Genomic DNA, 27097 nt, shown 5'->3' on the forward strand with positions numbered 1-27097 from the left:
GCGGTGCTCGCCGTGGTTTATGATCCTGGCACAAGGGACTGAGCTTAATTACAGGCTTAGTGTCCAGTGATTTATAACATCAGTAGCTTAAACCCTGACCCTACATGTCAGAGCCATGGAATAGAATCATGGATTATCCCAAGTCAGCCCTGCACAGGACAGCCCAAGAATGCCACCATGTTCCTGAGAGCTTTGTCCAAACTTTGGCAGGCTTGAGGCTGGGTTCACTTCCCTGGAACAGACTATGGTGGCACCGCTGCATTTCTTTCTTTTTATTTATTTGTAAACACATTCACTTACTCATTTCAGTGGCCATGATTTAACTCATCTTGGCAATTTCTAGAACTTGTTCCTAAAATTAAAAAATCCCAAACAGTTCCCTACAGGGCAGCATAACAAATGGCTAACTATGGGAGCTCCAAGAGGCACTCTGAAGTCAAAACACAGGCAAGGAAAGTCCCACTGTAGCTTTTCTTCATTGAAGGACAGACTACTGACCTCTTTCCTTCCTGAATAGGTGATCTTAAATGAACCCTTAAAACAAATTGAAATTTTGGAAATTATGTTCAAACTCACAACATTGGAGCATCACTTTTCCCACAGCAGAATCAAGGTCACTGACAGCAAACCCAAGCAGTGTTGACAAACTTCAGTATACATTTGTTACTGGTAACTAAAGTTCCTTGTCCTTAGACCTAACTAACCAAGAAATTTGAGTTGTTAAAATGCAGATATTTCTGAGTTATTCCTGAGCATAAAAATTTTTGCAGGGAAAAAATGTCTATTTTTTTCACAATTTCACAATTCACAATTTCATTAAAAATTGCTAAGAGGCTAAAATTAACAGGAAGAAAAATCATCTTGGGCTGGAGTAATTAATGGGAAAAAAATCTCTCCTAAAGGATAACTCTTCAACAAAGTATCACCATGTGCATAAGGAGATAAGGAAATAGAAGTGGGAACACAAACAAGATCCTAAGGTGAGTTGGAACAATTAAGAGGGAGATAATGGGAGGTGAGGGATTCCTGATGGCACTACAGAGGGCAGGGTTGGGGTCCTAAACATATTAATAACACATCCCCAAATCTGCTGTCATGAGAAATTACTTGTGTACACTTATAAATTTATAGAATTATATAAATCTACCATTCTGTAAATTTTCATGTATCAATTTTTAATTAGATAAAAAATTGTAAGTACAAACCAAGACTTTTTCTGTATAGAGAGATAAACCATGAATGGTATTTAATTTTTTGCCATAAAATGCCTTCTCCTTTAGATATTTTGAGAATAGTGATTTATTAAAACAGGAGTTGCCACATTCAATATTTAACAGATGTCTGGTTTTAGATACCATGCCCATTGTGCTTCTCCCTGAATTCTTGTGTTTCCTGAAGCTTGGGTTTGCATGGATTATTTCTCTCCTTTCTACTCCCCTACCCACAGCATTCCTGCTTTCTCCTTCCCTGCCTCTCCAGGGTCCATTCATGAGGCAGCTACAGGGCTGTGCTCCCCAGTAGCAGAAAAACATGGACACACTGCAGTGAATCCACTGGAGAGCCATTAAGATGGTTGAGGTAAAGGATCTGAGCATCAAGGAGAAGCTGAGAGCACTGGGATTGCTGTACCACAGGAAAAGAAGGCTCAGGAGATCTTACCCACGTGGCAGGCTGGAGAAGACAGAGGTAAAATCTTCTCTAGGGCACCCAGTGAAAGGACAAGAGGTACAGGGCACCAATGTAAATGTTGGGAATGCAACTAAAACATTAAAAAATGTAATGGTGATCAAATAATGGAAAAATTATTGAGTCTCCATCCCTGGAAATACTCAAAACCCAAGTCTCTGAGCAACATACTCTAGCTGACCCTGCTTTGAGCAAAGGTTGGACCAGATGATCTCCAGAGATCCCACCTAACCAGAGCTATTGATTCTGTGGCCAAATGGTTTCTATGCACTTTTTTCAGCTGGGAACCCTCGAATCTGACAGCAGAAGTATTAAGAGATACTGGGATTATTCATTATTTCTCTGTGTCTCATAGCCCAGCTGGCTCACATGGAATTTCTGCAAACTACAAGTGCTGGGGTTATTTTCCCCCTTTCTCATGACCACCTCTGACACACAGTCCTTTGTAAAGCCATGGTTATTGCAGAAAGGGAAAGGAAATTCTCAAAACTTACTCATTTCCATGTATTCTGGAGTCAGCCCAGTGAAAGGTTCCAAGATGTAGTCGAGATCCCATTGCTGAGGGTCCTTTGATTGGTTGGTGTCCATTTCCTTTACCTCAGTTCTTTCATCCTTCAGCTTCCTGAACAGCTTTTTGAGCTTCCTGAGGAATAAAGTTGATTGAACCAAGTCAGTTTGGGGTTTTTTTTTCACTAGAAGTTTTGTCCCAAGTCTTTGCACAGCAGCACAAAATTAATCTTGTGTTACTTTGGTCCATCACAGGGAGAGTTTACACTACCCTGGGAAGTTCTGATGTTTTTCCTTGACAGGTACAAGCTACTGGAGTTGAATCCATTACCTTACAATTATTTTTCTCTCTAGATGCATATTCCAAGGGGATCTTCCTGAAGATCTTTGGACCTAAATAATATTAGTATCTAGCACTCTCAAGAACAACACACTGAGCACTTCTCCTTTAACAAAATACAAAATCTAATGGTTTCATTCCACATTTCTACTACAGGCACTCTTTTATCTCACTATAAAAATTGGAAACTTCTAATATAATAGAATTTTAGGGTAAAAAAATTAGCAAACATTAATGGGTTGCCCAGAGAATCTGTGGTTGCCCCATCCCTGGAAGTGTTCAAGGCCAGACTGGATGGGGCTCTGAGCAACCTGGGATAGTGGGAGGTGTTGGAAGGAGTTGGAACTGAATGAGTTTCGAGATCCTTTCCAATCCAAGCCGTTTTGTGATTATGGATTATCTTCAAAGAGAGTGCAAGAATGTACTGATAGTACAAATAGCAGTATTAATCACTGTCTCACTGAGGTGGGTATACAAATTTAATGATTCTGACAAATAAATTAGAGTAAAATGAATAATTTCTAAATTAAGAGTAAAGTTTTCCCAATGTCCACCTCCGATGATATTTTAAATCCATATGCATCAGCAACTTCATGCTATTTTACACACAGAGAATTTCCCTTGGAAAACCAGAGTAGAATGAGATATTTCTTCAAAATCAAGACAGCAAAATACAGTTAAATTAGCGTAAAATAGTCAGATTTATACTTATTGCATATCTTTCTTTTGCAGATGATACTTATCTTCCACAGAAACATAAAGCACTATTTTACAGTTCTTCACATATGTGCCATGAGTGGAGATCCAGACTAATTCCAGTGATGTTTTGCTAGTAGTGTAAGCAGGGCTCTCCCACAAACTCTTCCCCCACAGCTTGTGATAAACCCTTTGAACTGTAGGTGTGTGGCCTGGATACAGGAATATTTGGGGGAAGGGGTTTTCCTTTGGACCTCCAGGGAAGCAGAACCACTTTCCTGGACCCTGACTTCAGTAGCAGAGCAAGGCTGAGGAACAAAAGCTGGCAAACACAATAAAGACTTTGCTGTGTGGGTTTATTACTTCATTCCCAAATTTATACAGAGCCATGGGATCACTGTGTTCGAACAGTGACTGAGGAATTCCTGCACCTACCAGTGTCCACAGGACCTATTCCATTAATCATCAGTATGGAGGAATTGGGGAGTGGAAGACACTCTTTAAACAGGTCTAGATTGCATCAAGCAGCAAACTACTCTCAGACCCTGGATCATAAAGTTTCAAAAATCAACAGGACAACTGCAGCTTTTGTTTGAGGTGGAAGGAAGATGTAGCTCACAGATCTGATGGCAGCATCATCAGTACTTTGGCATTACTGGTACCCAGGATGCTCAAATTACACAATTTTAATGAAAGGGTTGGGTGAAATAAAAAATGCTTCATGAGACAGAATTAGATGAATCCTTACAAAGACATTTACTTCCCACATCATGCAAACTCAGCCATTTCAAGACACTAAAATTCCCTTTCTCCCTCTCTGCCTTTATGGCAGCCAAGGGAACTTGTTTGTGACAGAGGTGATATAGCAATCAGAGGGGGCAGGATTTAAAACAATCAAAGAATTCCCAGGATGCTCTTCCAACATATCCCTATTAATTTCCTGATGTGAGTGACTCTCAAAGGATGGTGAACAGTAAGTTCAAGACAGTGCTGATTCTGTTCCAATGAAATTATAGAAGCTATAAATGTCCCTCACACTTCTGTGGGCAGATGAGAGTGAAGATCATCTCATTGTCACAGCACAGTAGCAGCTGAGATAAAATTTGGATGTGTTTAGATGTGAAGTCCATGCACATGTGATCTAATCCTTCAGCTACAGCACCACAGAATCCAGTTCTGGGGTTTAATGCACACACACACCTCCCATAAGAACCTAGTAACTAAAACAATTGTTGTTGTTTTTAATGTTTATTTGGGAATACACCAAATTAAGGGCTCAATTGTTCAGAATAATTTTTAATTTTTCATCTGGTTATCTCTAAGCCAGGCAGTAGGAACAGCACCTTTAACCATTTGGAGTTCAGCTTTGAAGAGTGTCTGTATTCTTCATTGTATGTATTTTTTTGAAAGATCAACTGACTGAAAGCAAGCCAAACCAATTATTTCAAATTTTCCACAAAAAAAAAATGTATCTTTGTGTCATATCCAAGCATGTGAAGTTTGAGACCAAGCAGAAATGTTTCAGAAAGGTAAAGGAACAGAGAAGAGGGATTTGCAGGGAGTTATTCCCCAGCTACACAGCAGTAGGGCAATGAAAATGAGTTTTGCAGAACCCTTTATCTGTACTTATGATTGTGATGCTGAAACCAAATAGGCTTTTTAAATGCTTCTGTTCAAAGCCTGTTTCTAAATTACCTAGATCAACATTTTTAAAGTAGATTGACAGAAAAAGAGTTCTTTTAGCTTCTGATTTGTTCCTGCCAGGCAGCCCCCCCACAGTGAGGAAGAGGTAGGTTTGCCCACTCAGCACAAGTGTCCCAGCAGCTTTTGGCTGGAGAGGCTCATGCAGCAAAGTTTCATAGCTCCATACAGATCTGGGCAAAGAGGGGAAACTGTAGAGCTGTAGAATACTCATTATTTCTGCTCCTTTTGCCAGGGAATGTCAAAAAGCAAGGTGCATCCTTGAGGACACTGAACAGCAAGTCAGAAGAATGAATGCAAGATGAGAGGAAAAGAAAATGAACAGATTTTTGTCAGGATGTGTCTAGAGCAGTTAAAAATGACATTGCAGCATCTCACAAGGGATTGACACCAAATTATTGTGTTAGGTAAGAGGTGGGAACATGCCTGTATTATGCTGATTGTAATTTCCAGTATAACCAATAAGCACTGCATTATGCACATTAACAAGCATCTGAAATGAGCATAAAAGCCCCACCTGTCAAAAACCCTCGAGCTTCTGAGAAAAAATATGATGAAAAGAGAGAAATAAAGCCCCAAGTGATCCTAGCTGGGCTGTAAGCACATGGTGATTAGATGAAGGCTCCTTTTCAAAAATCAGAGAGATGATTCAACAGTTTCTCTATTGATACAATAAGAAGGAACAGCTGGATTTGGGCATCTAGGAGGAAGAATGATGATGACTTGGGAAAAATGAAAAATTTGTGGAGTGACACAGAGTGGAATGGATAGAGGCTGAAGAGGTGGGACATCTGGAGGGCAAGTTGAAAGAGGACAGGTGCAGGAAAATGACTTTGTTGGCACAGGTGTTTTCATCTTCAGTGGCTGTACAACTGGGATTGTTCAGGCAGGAGAAAAGAAGACACCAAGGGGATTTAATTGAGCCTTCCAGTGCCTGAAGGGAACTTACAGGGATGATGGAGAGAGACTGTTGATAAGGGATGGAGTGCAGGGAAAGGGGCAATGGCTTCACACTGACAGAGAGCAGGTTTACATGGGATGTGGGAAGAAAATCCTTTCTTGTGAAGGTGCTGATGCCCTGGCACAGGTTCCCCAGAGCAGCTGTGGCTGCCCCATCTCTGTCAGTGTTCCAGGACAGGCTGGACGGGGCTCTGAGCAACCTGGGATAGTGGAAGGTGTCCCTGCCATGGCAGGGGATGGAACTGGGAGATCTTTAAGGTTCCTTCCAGACCAAACCATTCTGTGATTCCATGATTCTATGAATACTTGCTAGAACAGAGATGCATGTTAAGGTTTCACTGGAAAAGACAGAGAACAGAATCCAGCTGACAGGAACAAAGGATTATTTAAAACAGGTAGGTTTTTTTAAGGCTCTCCTTCCAGGTGATGTTTGTTGATCTGTAGGAAAAAGGAGGAAGCTAAACAAAAAAGGTTTTTAGGTTGAGTAGCTGGAGCACTTGTATCTGGAGAAAAGGAAGAGCAATGACCCTTGTGTCTCCAATTTTCTTTCCTGCTTTTGGGAAGGAATACTGAAGATCCAGGCTTTTCTTCAGTCATATTCCTACAGTCTGTTCACATAAAGAAATACTTTCTCACATTCACGGGTGCAAGGAGGAAGGAGGAGAACAACGATATCTAAACTTCTTGTTCTCCCACAAATTTTTGGTACAGCCATGCTTCCTTGGCACACTCAGATATCCTGGATTCTACAGGAGTTTCAGTTGTGTTTGGGGTTTATTAGTTTCTCAATCAGAGCAAAACAACAACAATAAAAAACAGGAAAAAGAAAAAGAAGGCAAAAAACACCACCCAAATCTTTAATTAAGAATAATTTAGTAAAAGTGAGAAACAACATAAGAGATAATAGCTATGAAAGGGTGTCTTAAATGGATTTTATTAACTCTTGGTATTCTCATCTGGCATATTTATGCGTATTTTGAAGGAAGTGATGAAAATTGATGCTGAATAAAAGGGCCACAACCATGGCCTCACTAAATTCAATAGTTTTGCTGTTCACTTCAATAGGACCAGGATTTCACCCTAAGGGTTTAGCACCAAGGTCAAAGACAGAGAGTAATAGAATAACCACATGGATGGGTTTTGGTTTTTTTTTTTCCCAATAAGTTCAGAAAAAGCCAGAACTGAATAAAAAGAGTCTTAAAAGAACTCTGGGTTAAGGTTTTCAAGCCCTGCAGCCTTTTAGGGTTAATTCCTGTGGCAACAGTAAAAGAATGATGGTATGTGACACATCTGAGTGAACTGTGGCATATTTACATCTGTTAAACTTGTGAATTCCAGCCCCACAGAACACACATTTCAGTTCAAGAGGGCCCAGTTTTCTATAATTCAAATCTTGTTGCATTTAGCTAGCTGGTTTGCTATTGCTGGATGCAGAAATTAAAAAAAGAAAAAAAAAAAAAGAGAAATCACACAGGGCTTAGGAGACCAGCAGTTACATCTATCATAGCTGTGGCAGCAGTTTCTACAGAAACATTGAAGGGAAAAGCAAGGATGTGTCCCCCATGACCCCAAAAATGCAGGGCAGTCATCTGAAGTTTCTCTCCTCAGCCAGTTCTGACCATGGATAAAGCAGAATGAAGACATGGAAAGATGCTTTCCAATTCTTTCCAGTTTGGGGTTCTAGGAACATAAAGGATGACTGTTGTTTTCAAACTTACTCTATCATCTACTTACCAGTATTTTTTGAGGAGAAATAGAAGAAAATGGGATTTGGGATTTCTTAAATCAACTAAAACACCTTAGATTTTCTGGTGAAAGAAATCAAAAGGTTTCCTAAAAAAAGAAACTTGAAATTCTGATACTTCAGTGAGGAAGAAAACATTTTTGATGAGTGTTATCAGATAACTCAGCAGAGAGGTGCTTCCATGCTACAGATGTACAGAGACAGCACCAGATTCTGAGGAGCAAATCACCATTTATGATATCCCCATCTGTCTCTCCATATGGAGATGGTTGATGGCAGCACCTGGACTCTGCCCACAGTGAAAATACAGGGAGCCAATGGAAGAATCTGATATTCACTCAACTCTCAGTCCCTCCAAAGAGGCACAAGGCAAGAGGGGATGAAAAATGCAGCTGCTGATACCCTCAAGGATCCAGACCACACCAGCACAGTTGTCCATGCAGGAACAGAAGGCTAAATCTGATTTCATTAAGTGCTCAATGATTCTTCTGGTGCAAACAGGTTCAAGGACAAGGGCTGAGCCCAACAGACACACACACAATTTTCTAGGGAATAGAGACAAGCAAAGGAAAAGCAGATATGTTTATTCCAGCATGGCAAGATAGCACTGTGACTGAAATGAGGTATTTATCTAGGAAGGGGAGGATGAAAGTAGGTTTGTTTTTAAACAGTTTTGAAAATTGAGGCCACCACAGTTTGTTGGCTGAAGGGTGGGGGGAGCAGATCCGAGGGAGAAAAATGGGATGAAATTATTGCATTCTTGCATGGAAGGGAGGGAAATGAAAAATAATTGGACATGACTTTCTGTTTGGACTGGATCAGCCTATGCTTTCATAAGTCAAAAATAATAAATACAGTATTTGCAACATCATAAAATCCCCATTAAAAAAGTCCAGTAGCAGTAAGTTTTGGAAGACGAGAAACAAATTACAGCAGGTTTACACTGAGAAAGCTTTAAGCCTTCAACATGTCAGATATTTTGGGAATGATTTACCACTCTTTTCTCAAAATAAAATGTAAACTCAATGAGATGCAGACAGAAAACAGGCCTCCCTATTGAACTTTGACACAAGAATAATGAAACCATCCATAATCTACATCTGATTTGTTTGGGAATTTTTTCTCTCTCTCTATTTAAATTCCTTGTAAGAAAAAAAAAAATGGTTCTTGCTGAGAAAAGAGAGTAAAGGGGCTCATTTGAAATATATTTAATATCTTTTAAGAATCACTCCTCTTGATTTCTAGTTACCATCTTCACAGCCTTATAGATGTGACCCAAAAGCCGCTGACACCAGAGTTGGAAGATTCTGCCTCATTTCAGTGGAGCTGAGATGTCTAAATCAGACTCTTAATCTCCAACATTTCACAGGCCAGTGCCACCACAAAGCAAACCTCCCAAGAGGCAGGAGCAGGAGTTTCTCAGTGGATTCCCAGTGCCTGAGGATCCCCATGGCACTGGTGAGAGGCAGGGAGAGTTTTCCTGCTGTATTTGGAGCAGGGGACTGAGCACTGAAGCAACCCATGGCAGAAAGGCACTGAGCTGTCAGTGTCTCTGCTTGCTCCTGCATCATCACTGAATGACATAAAGGCACCTTGGAAATGTGTGGATTTCATCCCTAAACCCATAAAACAGTCATAGATCAAGTAATAGATTTTAACATCTTTTATGGGCTATTGCTTTCCCCCACACTATCTCCCCTCCACTTTGTGCTAATTTGTATTCAATGCTGCTGTTCTAAAAGCTTCTCTGAAACATCCCAGGAGATCTATCATACCTTGCCTGTTTTCCCTGGTTACTAAAATTAATTTAAATCAATTATTTCATATATTCCATCATTTTTTAAGCCATTTAGTGAAGATATAGCCAATTATTCAACATAAAATACAACCAGATCATTCCACCACAACCAAAAACATGATTTATCATCACATTCAATTAGAACCCACTGAAGGCATAGCAAAAGCCCCTTTTAGCTGAATAAGGATCAAGGCATTGATTTACTGTGCCATAGGAATAACACATAATGGAAAAGGTCGGGATACGTACGGGATTCCAATTTCAAAGAGATTGTTTTGAATCAGTTGCTTTCCAAGCATGATGATGCTCAGCTGAATGCAGAGTTCCATCAGACACCCTCCTGGAGCACACTGCAATTATACAAAACCAGAGAGTGTGAAGGGATTAAGAGAATTAATTTAAAAATACTCTCTTGGGAGAGCTCTCAGTGTCTCCATGTGGACACTGTCCCTGCCACCAATCTGTGTGGGATCATGGAGTTCATCCATCAAAGCAAATCTGTGCTTGGCAAGGTATTTCATCTCCACCCATAAAATTGCATTATGGAAAAAATGTAGAGCTCTGAAACAACTCGTTGTGCTCTGAGGCTCCTATACTTCCTTTAAAAATATTTACTATATAATCAATGTAATAAACATAATGCAGGATCGCCAATACTCTTTCAACCTGATATCTCCCAGGGGGGAAGGAAAACCTTCAATCTTGCAAAGATTTTTATGTCAGCTTTATTGTCAAACCTTGAGTACATCTCTCAGCTTTCAAGGGAATACCCATAGCAATCCCATTCATGAGGGATTGTTTTTTTTTTAAAAAAGAGATGTTTATAGGTTTAGCACAAAATGGCTCCAGGTTTTTAAGCTATTAAAATTGCCAAACTTCCAGGGATCTGCAGAATGGGAAGCCAGATTCACACTTGCCAAGGGCCTCAAGCAAATCATGGAATGTTTGTACCTTAGTGCCCAATTGGGAAGCACAGAAATGGTGAAGCTTCACCTAAGAAAGACCATGAAATAATCAAAACTGCAGAAAGAAAGAATATAAAGTTGCCTTAGATGGAAACCCTGGGTTTTGCCTATTCAAGTTGAAGATTTAACCTCTTGTTTTAGCATGTGTTTTCTATTTTTCCCCTGTTGTCTGTAGTCCACCGAGCACTGTACACACATTTCTTTGTGTAAGGGATTTTATTTGTAATTTGAATTTCATCTGTACCTACCTCTTCCATCCGATAACCTTCAAACACATACACATAACGACCAGGTCGGCCAACAAACCTGAAAGCAATAAAAATACATAAACTAGTATAAAAAGAGAAAAGTAAGCTAATTTTCCCACCATGATTTAATATAAAAACACCAAAAAAGGAGTTAACTTTGAAATCAAGATTATTTACTTGTGTTAGCCAAAATATTTCAGAAGTAGCTTCTTCAACATGAGTTTTCAAGGGCTCAGCACCTATTCAGCTTTGATTATTTCAAAGCAATAGACCTCTACAAATGGTTTTCAACTACATCTGGACAAAGTAATTTTAATAAAATATTAAAACAATATAGTAATAAACCTCCTCTCTTGATTAGAGATGGGGACACATATTCCAATTCATATTCATTTACATGTGAATAATGCCCTGAATGGAATTATTTACACATCTATGCACAACCAACACTCTTCTGGCTACATCAGGAGAAGCAATGATATTGACCTTATTCTAACCATACAACACAAAATATTGTCAAAAAACAGAGATTTTGTTGACTTTTTTTCATTGGTGTCTTACAATATTTGCAAGTGCTGGCAAAAAGTGTCATTAATCCTCAAATGAAAAATGCTGGATATGATTAGTGAAGAGCAAAGATTAGCAAACTTTACAGTCCCCAAAAGGAAGAGCAAAATGGTAGGAAACTGAATTCAGAGAATGTTTTAAACTTTTTTTTTTCTTTTCTTTTCTTTTTCTTTTCTTTTCTTTTCTTTTCTTTTCTTTTCTTTTCTTTTCTTTTCTTTTCTTTTCTTTTCTTTTCTTTTCTTTTCTTTTCTTTTCTTTTCTTTTCTTTTCTTTTCTTTTCTTTTCTTTTCTTTTTCTTTTCTTTTTTTTTTTTTTTTTTTTTTTTGGCCAAGGTTTTAGCAAAGAATGATTTTAAGCTTCCCATTCAAAAGTATGTGGATGACTGGGAAGACAAGGATTCTGAGCCCATAGGAAGTCACACTTATTTAGCAGGACAGCTGAATTAGCTTTTTGGTCAATCACTTCATTTGCCAGTTGACTGTAACTGTTTCTTAATTTGATATGGAAGAATAATGCAAAATAATGAGAAAGTAATAGAAAAAAAGAGTTCTGTAATTTTAAATAAAACAGGAAGACCTTTCTTTGCTGAATGATGCTTCACTGAAAAATTTGCTAAACTGTGGAAAGTTCAGGCCTGTAAGCACCATTCATTACAAAAACAAGAGTTTTTTTTTTAAATTAAAATGAATTATTAACTTTAGATAACCCTGTCAATGACATTTTTCCAGAGCTGGCAAAGATGATCAGTCCCAGGCCTTTGTGCCCGTTTTTAAACACAGATCCACTAATACAGACACATAAATAAAAATGTATATACAGAAATATATATACATATAAAGGATATTATCCTACCTTCCTTTAAAAAAGGCAACATAAAAAATTGATGCATAAGAATTCACAAACTTCAGTAGGAATGCCTTCAAAATCAGTCTCTCCTCAAAAGTTTTCTCTGTTTTTGGTATTTCTGGGGAAAAAAAAAAAAAGTAAACCAGAGAACTGAATCATCAAGAATATAAAAATCGCTGAATCCCCAAACACACACAAAAAGAACAAACCAGGCTTCAAACTTCAGGCTTATATTAATTTTTCTTCTGTACCTCTAATTTGTACCAAAGCCACTAGGTCTGTCACTGAGTCCTGATTTCCAGAGATATTCAATTCCACATGGCAAAAGCACTGTAAATTACTTTGCTGTATATATGAATATTAACATACATGAGTAGATCAGTCACACAGCTACACAACTAAAGCAAAAAAATACTCATATTCTCAACTGAGAAATGCTGAAAGTACAAAGACTTTCAACCAGAAAAAAACACTTTAAAGGCATCCTTAACTTGTAGTTCACAAGCCTTCTTTTCTGTGGTGAGATTGTTGATATGGTTGATGCTAAACACAAGTCTAAATAAATTTTTAATGAGGTATTAAGTGAAGTAAGTGCAAAATAGAGCCATAGTTTTGCTAACAAATCACTATATATGTTCTGTATTACAAGATTTCTTTGTTTAAATATTTTCAGTATTCACTACTATGTTCACAGATTTATTTTCAATTTCTGTGAAAATTTTCTGGCAGGAGAAAACACAGGTATAGGACAGAGACTTTTCAAACTCATAGCAAGATCCTTTTTAAAGATTTTATATGAGTGAAACTCTTGTGTTTCTCTGCTCATTCTGAGCTGTACTTAATGTGAAAGAAGATAATTTTATAATTAAGTTCATCATTCTTGGCTGAATTTCTGTGGCACAAAAAAAAGTGTGGAATAATAAGGAGGTCTAGAGCTCTGGCTAAAGGACTTCATTAAAAGTTTTGTTTTGGGCACAGTTTGAGTGTTTTGTTTGCTCATGTTTTGGGGTGTTTTTCTTAAAGAAACAGTGAGAAAATTTTAGCACTAAAGGAATAGAAAAGCTTAATGAGCCGTCACTGCCTGGCTTTGTCTGTGACACTTTCAATAACATTTTCATAAAAGATCAGTGCCCAACCTGATGAGCCCTAGGGCATAACCTGCCAATATGTATAAAAAAGCTTAATTAAACCTTCAAACAATTTGTAGGAGATCCCACACACTGAATAGACCTGCAAGACAAAAGCTCAGGGCAGCAGGAATATTGAATAATGGAAGTGCAGCTTTTCATTTGAGGGAGAAAAATCCTAAACTTTGCTTACAGAGAACCCCCCCAAGGATGAGCTCAGCCTCTGGATGAACATTTGTACACCATATATGGTCCCAGAGGCTCCCTCAGACATCCTATACCATAGCTGTAGAGGCATGTGTAGAATTTGCTCTCCAGCTCCTCGGGTGTGCTGCCTGAGAAATGCATTCAGCCAGAATAGGTGCATTAGAGAAAAACTCCCTCATGCCAAAAAAATGAAACACTCAGTGCTGGGTTGTTATGCCAAAATTGGGCAGCTGGAGCTTTGCAGGTGGAGGATGAGATGAGCTAAGGGTGGAATGATCTTAGGTCTCTGAAGGAGCTGCTGCCTTTGCAAGGGTAGTATGAGTAGTACATGAGTAGTCTTGATTTTGTCCCTGTTCCACTGGCTCTTCCTTGGCCTCAGTCAATTCCTCCCTGTGAGGGTGGTGAGGCCCTGGCACAGGCTGCCCAGAGAAGCTGTGGCTGTCCCTGGATCCCTGGAAATGCTCCAGGATGGATGGGGCTCAGAGTAACCTGGGATAGTGGAAGGTGTCCCTGCCATAGTAGGGGCTTGGAACGAGAGGAGCTTTAAGATCCCTTCCAACCCAAACCATCCTGTGATTCTGGGTTACAAGTGAGATGTAAATCTTGTCTGGCACCACCTGATTACTGAAGGTGATCTATTCTTCCTGGAATAGAAGGATACCATCTGCCCTCTGGCTGATCTCATCTGGAGTCAAGGACACCAGTGCCCCACTCTGCTGGGCCCAGAGGAATCCTGCTCCATTCTGTATGAGCTCTCTGTATTGATAACAACAAAACTCCTCTCTTTTCCTCCAGGCATAGATTGAGGAGGTACTGAGCCATATGCATTACTGTGATCCCATGATTAAAACAATTGCTATCAGTGCTATTCTTGTGCTTACAGATGCATTTTTCACCTGAACAGAGTTTCAAGTGTACTTGGGGTTGGAATAGGAACTTAAGCTGTCAAGAGCTACTCCTTCAGCCCAACAAGTGTGTTCTTCAGCTTGTGGATTAAGTGCAGCGTGACAAGAGAATTGAGTATGTTTTTCTCCTCTCAGCAAGACGAGAGTTCACAAGTTAAGTAGCATTTATCAGCATGCATGAATTGTAATTTTTTAAAACATTTTGATTACATTTGGCATCTGAGCCTAGCGCTGGAGAAAACTGCCTGAGTGAACTTTGTAACTCATGTAATTTGTAGCACTAGAGATTATTCTGACAACATCCTTCTTAAACAAAACATCTGATGGTTGATTAGGAATTCTACCGTAATAAAAACAGGATTAGAATTAAATGCAAAGTGACAATAATCGGCAAGTAAGAAATTTTTTCTTTCACAGTTCAACCTGGTGCACATTTCAAAGGGAGATATTTTCCTCCTATACTTCCCAAAGAGAGTCCATAGCAGTACCTAGCACTTCCTAGCTCCTGCCTAGAAGCTGCTGGAGTAGTCTCATCTTCATCTTTTCCTACTCTTTCCACACAGCTGGATCATTCCTTAACATTTGTGTTCTTTTTTACCTGGGCAGGTGCAGTGAACAGGATTGATCAGGTCACACACAATTAGCAGCCTGTCACTTATGTGAAAGCTGAAAATCTGGGTACAATTTTGGCCCAGACAGTTCATAAATTAGTTCATTTATGCCACTAGAACAGAGTCCATTTGTGTAACCCTGTAACAATCTGCCCAATGCCTGATGCAAAACAGAAATAAACAAACAAATTAACCCATTAAAATGGCAATTTGCTTTGTCTTCATTTATTTCAAATACTTTAGGAACTTAATCTAAACTAACAGGACCACGCTTTCAAAATTCAGGATTGGACCTCTAACAACTGCAAAGCTGTAGTCTGTAATGTTCTTCCAAAAATAGGACTGAAAGAGATGATTTCATTTGTGACTTTAAAAGAGTCTGAAAAATTGAGAAGAAACAGAAGTCTTAAGAGTAATCTCATGTAAAGGCACCATCAATCAACATCCTTGGTCTAATTTATATAATAAAACAAAACCCCAGCCTAAATCCCTATCAGTAAACATCTTTAGTCTAATGTAATGTATATTACAAATCAATACTTTAGGCCTAAACCTCTATAGCAGTCAAAGGAGTCACTGCCCTTCAAAATAAATAAATAGCCAGGCTTGCAACAATATTTTGATGTCTAAAATAAAATTTGAAAGTCCAACCACTAACTGCAATGGAAATCATTAATAAAATGTCCATCTCAGACTTACCCCTAGAATGGAACAAAAAAACCATTTGAGTAGCAAGAAAATGGTTAAAACTTTCAACATCAGTGTAATTTTGTGAGCCATCAACATTTTTGAAGCAACCCACTGACTTTCTGCAGCTCTTAGCAGTCAAGAGGTACCTAACAGGCCTGAATATTTCACTGGCCCTCTCCAGGAGGCAATACTCCTCCTGGACCTCCTTGCATCCTCTGGTGTCAATCCACGGATTTATGAGGAAGGTGGCAAGGCGGTTTTACCGATTTCTGTCAGCCACTTGGCCACAGCTCCATAAATTTCATCGAGGATGAGGACCACCACGAGGTTAATTATGACAGCAGTGGCAGTCACGGTCACTCGGACATTGGACCTGGTTGTCTCATTTGTGCTGAAGGACAGAGCCGCTGCCGTCGTGATCCGGTACACAATGACACCAAACACGGCTGCAAACGTCAGCATGACCTGCAAACAGAGGAGCATATGGGTCAATCCACCTTGGAAACACAAGGTTTGGCTGGGAGGTTGGGTGTGCTCCATGGGAGGTTGGGTGTGCTCCATGGATTGGCATCAAAGCCAATTGGTTCTTACTGCAAGGTGATAATATGCAGGTGATCAAATTATAAGTGACTTTTTACATCAGTAGGTTATGGTAGGAAAAGAGAGGATGGTTTTTAAACAAAAGAGGAGATTTTTTGTTAGATTTCAGGAGGAAATTGTTCTCTGTGAGGGTGGTGAGGCCCTGGCGCAGGTTCCCCAGAGAAGCTGTGGCTGACCCTGGATCCCTGGAAGTGTCCAAGGCCAGGCAGGATGGGGCCCTGAGTGTCCTCATCCAGTAAGTGGCATCTCTGCCCCAGTGGGGAGTTAGAATTAGATAACCTTTAAAGTCCCTTTCAACCCAAATTTGTGATTCTTTATACTGATTCCATGGATTCCTGAGGATGGACATGTCCATTCTGACTAAAACTACACACATCATCCATGCATGCAGTGAAATTTGGACATTTTGGATTCCAAAGCAAGAATTAAATAAGGTCCTTTACCTCGCTATAGATTCAGACGCTTGGACTCAAGGACCTATATTTATGTGTTGTCAGGTAAATGGCTGAAACAGCTTCACCTGTGCACAGTAGAAGTGCCAACTTACAAATTAAAGAATAAAAAATTTTCCCTGTTGTTATTTCTTTAAGACTGACCTAAACAGGGTTGTTAGGGCTTCATTTTACTTTTGTGTCCCAGAAATCACTTGGTATCCCTGGCATCCTTCATGGGCTGGCTTTGACCCATGAGATGAGGAAAGTTTGCCCTGCTACTTAAGGTCAAGTTCCCACAAGAAGAAACTGAATTTCACAGGGTTGTGGTATTCTGGTTAAAAAAAAAAAAAAAAAAAAAAAAAATCTAAACCAATCCACAATGAAAAAAATAAATAAAACAATTTTCATCATTACAACACAAATGTGAGAGAAGGCACATTTTCCCCTTTCATTTTTGCCTTTAGCAAGATTTCTAGTGTACATTCAATATTTTAGGTAAAACATCTTGAGATCCTCAGATGAAAGAGATTACCTCAATGTGAAAAATTAGACTACTGCAGTTAATAAAGTTCACCTAGGGGCCCAGATTCAAAATGTGGATTTAAGGAAGTTTTACTTTTTAAAGAACTGTTTTATTAATTTTAAACAAAATGTAGGTGAATTATAAAAGCATGAACCTGAAATATTTTAAATGAAAATTTTCAAATTACATGAAATATTCTTTCCTTTGGTTTTGTAGTTTTCATTGTGTCAAGGAAACATTTCTAGGTTTTATATCTATTTTTGTTTTGACTTACCTACCAAATGAACCAACCCCCCCCCCCCCAAAAAAAATCTCATTCATGCTGAACTACCTTGCTGTGACAGAAGGGGTGCAGGAACACAAGGACCATAACTTTTTTCCTTGCTTCCTCATTACAATCACTAGAGTAGAGACTAAAATCCCCAATAAAGAAAGAAAACAAAACAGCACCACCTGGTATTAATTTACTTTGCCTTCCACCTCTACAGACACCTTAAGCTCCTTTTTCTTAATCTGAGTCACAGATTCCTTCTTCTTAATCATCTTCCTAAAACTCTCTTCCTGTTTCTTTTCCCTGTGGATTTCTTTGCAATTTTTTCACTATGGTGGTGGACAAGGAAAATCAGAAATTGGATGCCTTGTTCTGGAGCTGATGAGATCCCTGAGTCTCCACACACACCTCTTCCCATCACAAATTTTCACTTAGGAATGATATCTTAACAGCACAGGAAGAAGAATCAGGGATAGTCCTCACTAAATAGAGAAAGAGGAAATTTCAGGCCTTGAAAGTTCAATAGCAAGCTCTTGAACTTGACCAAAGAATTTTAGGAACCCCTTGCCCTGAGGAATGTTACTGGAGGATTAGAGAGTAGCAGATTTTTCAATCCATGCAGTGCCCTAGCAAGGTATACAAAGTTACTGGGAAAAAAATGTTTTATTTGCTTAAAGAACAAAAATATTTGCTTTGCAAAAGCACCAGGGCTTCAGAAACTCTCAGTTGCTCAGCTGTTTTTAAACTCAGCTGTTTTTAAACATCTGCTTAGACACAGATGGAAAAACACTCCTTTAGGAGTCTTCATTATCTGTGCATCCAGCAAGAAGAGAAAATTGAGGAGGGCCTGTAGGACTGCACAGTGACTGTGAGCATAGTTCTCACTCCCCAGACAGTCACTGAGGGGGAATGGTTCCTGTATCTTCACAGCATTTCTCTCATTCCTGAAAATGCCTCTTCTGCCCAAATTCCTGATCAGGCAGGCCACCATTTGTTCAGGTGCCCACTTTGGGGTTTGTTGTCATTGCCAACATTCCTTTTGGCCATTCTCCCCCCTGTTATGGCAGCTTCCTCCCTGAATAGCTGAACTAGTCTGTCCAGGACTGAACTGCTTAGAAACAGATGTGAAAATTGGCTGCAGGAAAGGTCACCTACTGAGCCTGGTATGAATGAAGACAAACAGGAAAGCAAACTGGATCTGAGAAGGAAGCTATAAAACCCCGTGGGCTAGGCTGCTACCTTCATCCAAGTAGAATAACAATTTAATGTCCAGATAGTTCTCTGCCTCCCCAGTAGGGCTATTCTAGAGTCAAGTATTACACCATGTGAGTGAGAATAGGGTGGAAGAGGCTGTACTCTTCTGCCTTGACACAAATTGATTTTCTTCCTTCCTCTGACTGAGCCAAACAAAGAAAAGCCCCAGTGATGCACTGCTCCATGCCACCCTGCTCTCTTCCAACACTACCAGGGTCTTTGTCACCAACTCAGAAATCTCTGCCTTAACATGTGCCTTCTAAATATGGGGTTTATAAATTGTGATGTGTTACTGTTAATCACCCTCAACAAAAAATTTTAGATGCCCAGCAGAGCCCAAATCTGCTACCATTGATGTCACCCTGCAAAAATAAAACTTGTGAACTTCTTTTCTACAATATCCGCAAAATGCATTGCTTAGATCAAACTTGGATCTTCTGCCCCCTCTGCAGTCCAATGAGGCTTTGTGTACAACAAAAGGACTGTGCTCAGATTTTAAAGCATCCATATATGTGTGAAATAATCCTTGGAATTGTTTGGTGATGTAAGACTGGGCAAGAGAAGCGAACACAGTGTTTGTTTCAATCTGCATTTTGAACAAGACAAACAGCATGCCTAGCTTAATACAGACAGAGGAAAAGCCAGAAAGAAAGAAAAAATCCACAACACAATTCTTGAAAGAGGATTCACGAAAGTGAAGTACACAAGGGAAGTATGGAGATTAAGGGGAAAAATAAAAATAAAAAGGGAAGATTTTACACCAAGAAAACCATTACCAGCTTCAAGAATCACTAGGGAAAGTATGGTATGTAAAGCTCAGGGAATGAGGGACAGAACAAAACAGAATCACTTTACAGCAACATAGAAATCTTCATGGAAAACACCTATAGATTTTGAACACCAGGTACTTTTGGCCTGGAAAAGGTAACATTAAAAATTCAACAATCACTTCTGCAGCACTAGAAGTTGCTATGACTTGTGTGCAGGTCTGTGTCTGAGTACTCCTGCATACACACACAAATTCAAGATTTTATTATTTATGTTGTACTGAGGCCTAATAGTTAAAATAATTAATCTGTGTGAGTAATAATAATAAGAGCTTAACAAGACCATTAAGGACAGACTGACAACAAAACTTCAGTCTGATTTTTCCTATTCCTGTTTAACTAATCTAGCAGAAAAAAGGGAAACATCCCATCCAGTAAAGAGCAGATTGCAATATCCATGTAGGATAGCAGAGCGTGCTCTCCCTCATGAAGAGTTGGCTTGAATTTCATGCATGGTTTGTAAGTTGTCTCCTGTAGGTACTTACATATAAATAATGCTCAAAATATTGCAAAAATAAAATCATTGTGTCCACTTTGCCAGATGGTGAAAGTCAGCCTAGTTCCACTAGTCATGAACAGCAGTTGAAGAACTGGAGCTCTGCATTTTACATCTCACAAACTGTAGGTAATAACCCTTTATAAATCTCTCTGAGATGTTACAGTAAGCAGGGAGGGTAATACCTAGACTATGAGTCAGGAAAGCACTTTAAGCTCATGCTTAGGGGAGATTTAAACATGTGGTGAAAGTCAAGAGCACATGTAAGCACCTTGTCTGCAAAAGAATGACTTGTAAAAGCTAAATCAGGGCTGTGTGCTTAGTCAGACTCAGTGTGGTCTACTCCAAGTGCCACTTAGAGGTTCTGTCTAAAAAGCAAATACTGAGTATGGCCTCAGGATGGTAAACTCACTCAAAAAGCTGCAAGTACATCCATAAATGACACATCTACAACGTACAGAAAATATTCTGAATATGCAATGCATTCATCTTCATAAATATATAAACATATCTATAAGGATGTAGAAATAAACTTCAAGATGAGCATTTGATTGTCAGCAAAAGAAATGAAATCTTCACTGCACATCTGGTGCAGTATATGCAAATTTTAGTAAATTAGAAGTACACTTAAGTGTCTTACAATAACTTAGGCACCAAGTGAGTTTCCCAAGTTAAGCACAGCAATGGTGTAAACAAGCCTATTTTATTGCCACCTTATAGTGGCTGTAGATATGAAGAGAAGCTTTCAGTCAGTAATTACTGTAACCAGAGGGATAATGGGATCCTTCACCATGTAATTTAGGGTTTGTTAGCCAGGCCATCCTGTGCTGTTTACAAAGTCCAGCAGCTTCATGATGTGTTTGTGTTGCTGGAAATTTGACTTTTGACTAGGACAATGCGTCCCCACTTTAGAGGATGACCTGCACATCTAATTCTTGTTCCCAAGGGAGGACTGTGGACCATGATCTTTCTCACCTACTGTACAGTCCATCCCTGAATGTATCTTGGATAAATATTTCTCAGCAACTGATTTATTTCACCTGGTGTTGGGGGTTGAGTGTTTTTCTATTACTGTGTCAATTGAAAGAATTTTTCCCATTATCATGCCAATGGAGCTGGCCGGGCTACACCCAGGATATCTGATGGGTCCAGACAAAAGGGGTGGGTGGGAACGGCTCCCAGAGGGGCCTCTGAGGCTTCCTGGAGGTGACTCGTGTTTTCCGGCGAGCTGGGAGCAGGACGCCCGGATCTTCAGCCCACGCGGACGGAGCACAGGAGAGCCAGACCCTCTGTGATCACCTGCCCTGAATCTGCCCCGTTCCAGCCTCCTGCCTCTGCAGACACAGCTGATCACCTGGACACACACGGTGAGCGAGGAGCCGCCGCTCCAGCCCGTTTCCGCCCGAGACTGGCATGGCTGCTGCTGCACCCCACCCCCTCCTGCCTCTGTTCCCGTCTGCCCTCGGCAGATCCGGACTGGGACTAAGCACAGAGACAACGTGCTTGCATCTAAAGGGACTGACACCGAGTTATCTATTCTGTTCTTTTAGTGATTTTAACAACTGCTATTGTTTTCTGCTTGTACAGTTAGATATATTAGTAAAAGAGCTGTTATTCCCACTCCCTTATCTCTGCCTCAGAGTCCTTGATTCAAACAATTATAATACTTGGGGGGAGTGGAACCAAAGTCTCTATTTCAAAGGGAAACTTCTCCCCTTACTGGCAGGCACCTGTCCTTTCAAACCAGGACAGATTTTGGCACCCAACGGTGGGGCCTCTGGGCACTGAGTTGAGAGTTAAAACAGGAATAACAGCTCTCTTAAGTGGCAATAATTTGTCTGGTTTAATCTGGTTTGGGTTCCATGTGGTCACAGCCATCTCCCTCCCATTTGCAAACCCTTATTTGAATATGGGCCCCCTCACCAAAGTTACTGTAGCTGTTATCCGATTCATTTGGTGGATTGATTATGTCAGGAATTCATGGGTTTTTAATTTTTTCTGGGAAGCGGTTGCATGGATCCGGAGCTATCGTACTCTAACTGCGTGTTTCTGGGGTTATTTCAGTAATAGTACTTACTGTGAGGTAACGAGTGCAAGGGAAATTTTCTCCCAACCCATCACCCAGTTTTTTGAGGCTACCCCACTGGTTCTCAAGGATTTCAGATCTGCTTTAATTGCTAGTGTTATTAATCAGTGGCTGGTGTTGCTGATAGGCCTGTTCTACTTAGCATTCAGAAACAAGGGAATATTGGCTTGAACAACAACTCTGATACCTGCCCCAGGGACTAGGGATATTGCCCCAGAACCTGCCTCTGCCCCAGACACTAGGCATATTGCCCCAGAGCCTGCCCCAGGGACTAGGGATGTTGTCCCAGAACCTGCCTCTGCCCCAGGGACTAGGGATTTTCCCCCAGAACCTGCCTCTGCCGCAGGGACTAATGATGCTGTCCCAGAACCTGCCTCTGCCCCTGGGACTAGGGATGTTGCCCCAGAACCTGCCTCTGCCCCAGGGACTAGGAATGCTGCCCCAGAGCCTAACCCTGCCCCACAGCCCACTGCAGAAATGAGCCACCCAGAGTGGGTGGGGGCTCTAGTGAAGGATATAGGCCAAATGTTGAAGGAGCATAGCCAGATGTTGAAGGAGCATAGCCAGATGATGAAGGAGTATTTTTCTCCAGCTGGTGGGAAACCCTCCCCCTGCCCTAAAGAGGGAGAGTCAGATGGTGCTGCAGTGGAACCCGTAGATGTTGTATCTGTCCAGGTTCCAGCTGGATCACAGGAGCAGCCACAGCCAGCAGCAGTTGCTCCTGTGGGAACTAGGAAATCTAAGATTAAAACGAGGCACCTAGATAATGGGGATCAGCAGGGAGGGTCCGCACAACCAGCAAGGGAGCCAGAGATTGAGATTGTCACCCAGTCCCTCTCATACAATAATGTCCGTAACCTGCGTAAAGACATTGCTCGGTGGGGCCGTGAGCCCTTTACAACTTGGTTACTCCGGGTCTGGGACCTTACGGGAACAGGTGTACAACTGGATGGAACTGAGGCCAGGAATTTGGGATCCTTGGCCCAGGATTCAGGTGTGGACCAGATATTCGTAAGGGAGCAAGGCCTCCTTTCCCTCTGGAACGGGCTTTTAATGAGTGTGAGAGAGAAATTTGTATACAGAGAGAGAATGCAGGAGCACCACCATAGGATGCATTAGAAGACCCTTGAGGAAGGGATCCAACAGCTGAGAGAAACAGCAGTATTAGAGGTATTCTTTGGGTGGGTTGGACAGCATGACAATGACCCTGACAAGGTCAAGTGCACAGGGCAGATGTTATGGAATTTGGCAACCTTGGGTCCATCTCAATATACCACCTACATAGCAATGATTAATGCTGATAACCGTCCAGAGACAGTGTGTTCTGTTGCCAACAAACTCAGAAATTTCGAGAGCATGATGAATGGCCCAATGCAGGCTAATGTCTCTGCTGTGGCCAGGGACCTCCAACAGGTCGAAGATAGGATGAGGGATATGAGGGCGGAGATGATGGAGAGAATTGAGGAGGTGAGGAAGATCAGTGTAGCAGCAGTACGAGTCACAGGCCCCCAAGTCAGAGCTTCACGTCCCCCAGATAGGGAGAGAAGGTACACCTCACGAGCTGACCTGTGGTTTTTCTTGCGAGACCATGGGGAAGACATGGGAAAATGGGATGGGAAACCCACTTCTGTCCTGGCAGCACGGGTGCGTCAGCTCAGGGAGGGAAATGCTAACCGAGGGAGCCGCACTAAAATGAAGGTAGCCTCAACCTCCCACAAGCAAGGTGCAGGGTATTACAGCAAGGAGGATGTTCTGTCAGATCCCCTGGAAGGAACCTCCACTATGTATGCCCAGGAAAGAAATAATAACCAGGGCTAGAGGGGCCCTGCCTCTAGCCAGGGAGAGGCATGGGATGACAGGATCTATTGGATAGTGTGGGTGAGATGGCCTGGCACGTCAAAGCCACAGAAACATAAAGTGTTAGTTGATACTGGTTCACAATGCACCCTGATACTATCAGAACATGTGGGGAAGGTACCTGTTTCCATTGTTGGGGTGATGGGGGGATCACAGGAATTCACTTTGCTGGAAGCTGAGATTAGCCTGACAGGGAAGGGGTGGCAGAAACATCCAGTTGTAACTGGCCCAGGGGCACCGTGCATTCTAGGCATAGACTTCCTCAGGAACGGCTACTACAAAGACCCAAAGGGGTTCAGGTGGGCTTTTGGAATAGCTACTGTAGAGACAGAGAGCATTAAGCAGTTGAACACCTTGCCTGGACTGTCAGAAAACCCCTCTGCAGTAGGACTCCTGAAAGTGACTGAGCAACAGGTGCCAATTGCCACCATGACAGTGCACCGCCAGCAGTACCAGACAAATCAAGATGCTGTGATTCCCATCCACAAGATGATCCATGATCTAGAGAGCCAAGGGGTGGTCAGCAAGATCCACTCACCCTTCAACAATCCTATTTGGCCTGTGCAGAAATCTGATGGAGAATGGAGACTGACTGTGGACTACTGGGCATTGAATGAAGTGACTCCACTGCTGAGCGCTGCCGTGCCGGACATGCTGGAACTCCAGTAGGAGCTGGAGTCCAAGGCAGCAAGGTGGTATGCCACCATTGACATTGCAAATGCATTCTTCTCCATTCCTTTGGCAGCAGAGTGCAGGCCTCAGTTTGCTTTCACCTGGAGGGGCGTGCAGTACACCTAGAACCGACTGCCCCAGGGGTGGAAGCACAGCCCCACCATCTGCCACGGGCTGATCCAGGCTGCAGTGGAGAAGAGTGAGGCTCCAGAACATTTGCAGTACATCGATGACATCATTGTGTGGGGGAACACAGCAATGGAGGTATTTGAGAAAGGAGAGAAGATCATCCAGATTTTGCTGGGAGCCGGTTTCGCCATTAAAAAGAGCAAAGTCTAAGGACCTGCTCGAGAGATCCAGTTCCTGGGTGTTGGGGATTGAGTGTTTTTCTACTACTGTGTCAATTGAAAGAATTTTTCCCATTATCATGCCAATGGAGCTGGCCGTGCTACACCCAGGGTCTCTGATGAGTCCAGACAAAAGGGGTCGGTGGGAACGGCTCCCGGAGGGGCCTCTGAGGCTTCTGGGAGGGGACTCGTGTTTCCGGCGAGCCGGGAGGAGAACGCCCGGATCTTCAGCCCAAGCGGACGGGGCACAGCAGAGCCAGGCCCTCTGTGATCACCTGCCCTGCATCTGCCCCGTTCCAGCCTCCTGCCTCTGCGGACACAGCTGATCACCCGGACACAAACGGTGAGTGAGCAGCCGCTGCTCCAGCCCGTTTCCGCCCGAGACTGGCATGGCCGCTGCCGCACCCCACACCCTCCTGCCTCTGTTCCCGTCTGCCCTCAGCAGATCCGGACTGGGACTAAGCACAGAGACAACGTGCTTGCATCTAAAGGGACTGACACCGAGTTATCTATTCTGTTCTTTTAGTAATTTTAACAACTGCTATTGTTTTCTGCTTGTACAGTTAGATATATTAGTAAAAGAGCTGTTATTCCCACCCCCTTATCTCTGCCTCAGAGTCCTTGATTCAAACAATTATAATACTTGGGGGGAGTGGAACCAAAGTCTCTATTTCAAAGGGAAACTTCTCCCCTTACTGGCAGGCACCTGTCCTTTCAAACCAGGACACTGGGAGTGAAGTGGCAGGATGGATGGCGCCAGATCCCCACTGAGGTCATCAATAAGATCACTGCAATGTCTCCACCAACAAGCAAGAAAAAAACACAAGCTTTCCTAGGTGCTATGGGCTTTTGGAGAATGCACGTCCCTGAGTACAGCCAGATTGTGAGCCCTCTCTACCAGGTCACTCGCAAGAAGAACAATTTCCACTGGGGCCCCAAACAACAGCAAGCCTTTGCCCAGATCAAACAGGAAATTGTTCATGCAGTGGCCCTTGGCCCAATCAGGACAGGACCAGAGGTAAAGAATGTGCTCTACTCTGCAGCTGGGAACCATGGTCTGTCCTGGAGCCTTTGGCAGAAGGTGCCTGGTGAGACCCGAGGCCGACCCCTGGGATTCTGGAGCAGAAGCTACAAAGGGTCTGAAGCCAATCACACTCCCACAGAGAAAGAAATCTTGGCTGCCTCTGAGGGAGTTCAAGCTGCCTCAGAGGTGATTGGCACAGAAGCACAGCTTCTCCTGGCACCCCGACTGCCAGTGCTGGGGTGGATGTTCAAAGGAAAGGTTCCTTCTACCCACCACGCCACCGACGCCACATGGAGCAAGTGGATTGCCCTCATCACGCAGCGCGCCCGTATTGGTAACCCGAATCGCCCTGGGATTTTGGAGATAATTACAAACTGGCCAGAAGGTGAAGATTTTGGTCTCGCTGATGAAGAGGAGCAGAAGCAAGTGACCTGGGCTGAAGAAGCTCCACCGTACAACCAGGTGCTAGCAGATGAAACATGCTACGCCCTTTTCACCGACGGTTCCTGCCGCATTGTGGGGATGAACCGGAAGTGGAAAGCTGCCGTATGGAGCCCCACACGACAGGTTGCACAAGCTACCGAAGGAGAAGGTGGATCGAGTCAACTTGCTGAACTCAAAGCTGTTCAGCTGGCCTTGGACATTGCTGAGAGAGAGAAATGGCCAAAGCTCTACCTTTACACTGATTCGTGGATGGTAGCCAATGCTCTGTGGGGTTGGCTGGAATGGTGGAAAAAGGCTGACTGGCAACGTAGAGGAAAACCAATCTGGGCTGCTGATGAGTGGAAAGACATTGCCACTCGGGTAGAGAAGCTACCCATGAAAGTCCGTCATGTGGATGCCCATGTTCCCAAGAGTCAGGCTAATGAAGAACATAGGCACAACGAGGACGTAGATCAGGCTGCACAGATAGAGGTCTCAAAGATAGACTTAGATTGGGAACACAAGGAAGAAGTGTTCCTGGCTCGATGGGCCCATGATGCCTCAGGCCATCAGGGCAGAGACGCCACCTATAAGTGGGCACGAGACCGAGGGGTGGATTTAACCATGGACAGCATCTCTCAGGTTATTCATGAGTGTGGCACTTGCGCTGCCATCAAACAGGCCA

At 42.1% G+C, this 27097-nt stretch overlaps 1 protein-coding gene across 1 annotated transcript in view; it reads right to left on the bottom strand.

Moving 5' to 3' along the window:
- The window catches only part of ANO2 (anoctamin 2), a 154156-nt gene that overhangs the window by 15852 nt on the left and 111207 nt on the right, over nucleotides 1-27097 (bottom strand). The window contains 5 exon segments of the mRNA XM_079303102.1: nucleotides 2181-2329; nucleotides 9682-9782; nucleotides 10646-10703; nucleotides 12065-12176; nucleotides 15862-16063. Coding sequence (XP_079159228.1) covers nucleotides 2181-2329; nucleotides 9682-9782; nucleotides 10646-10703; nucleotides 12065-12176; nucleotides 15862-16063 — 622 coding nt within the window.

Source organism: Erithacus rubecula (genome assembly GCF_903797595.1).
Source record: "Erithacus rubecula genome assembly, chromosome: 4".
In the NCBI taxonomy this organism is placed as follows: Eukaryota; Metazoa; Chordata; class Aves; order Passeriformes; family Muscicapidae; genus Erithacus; species Erithacus rubecula.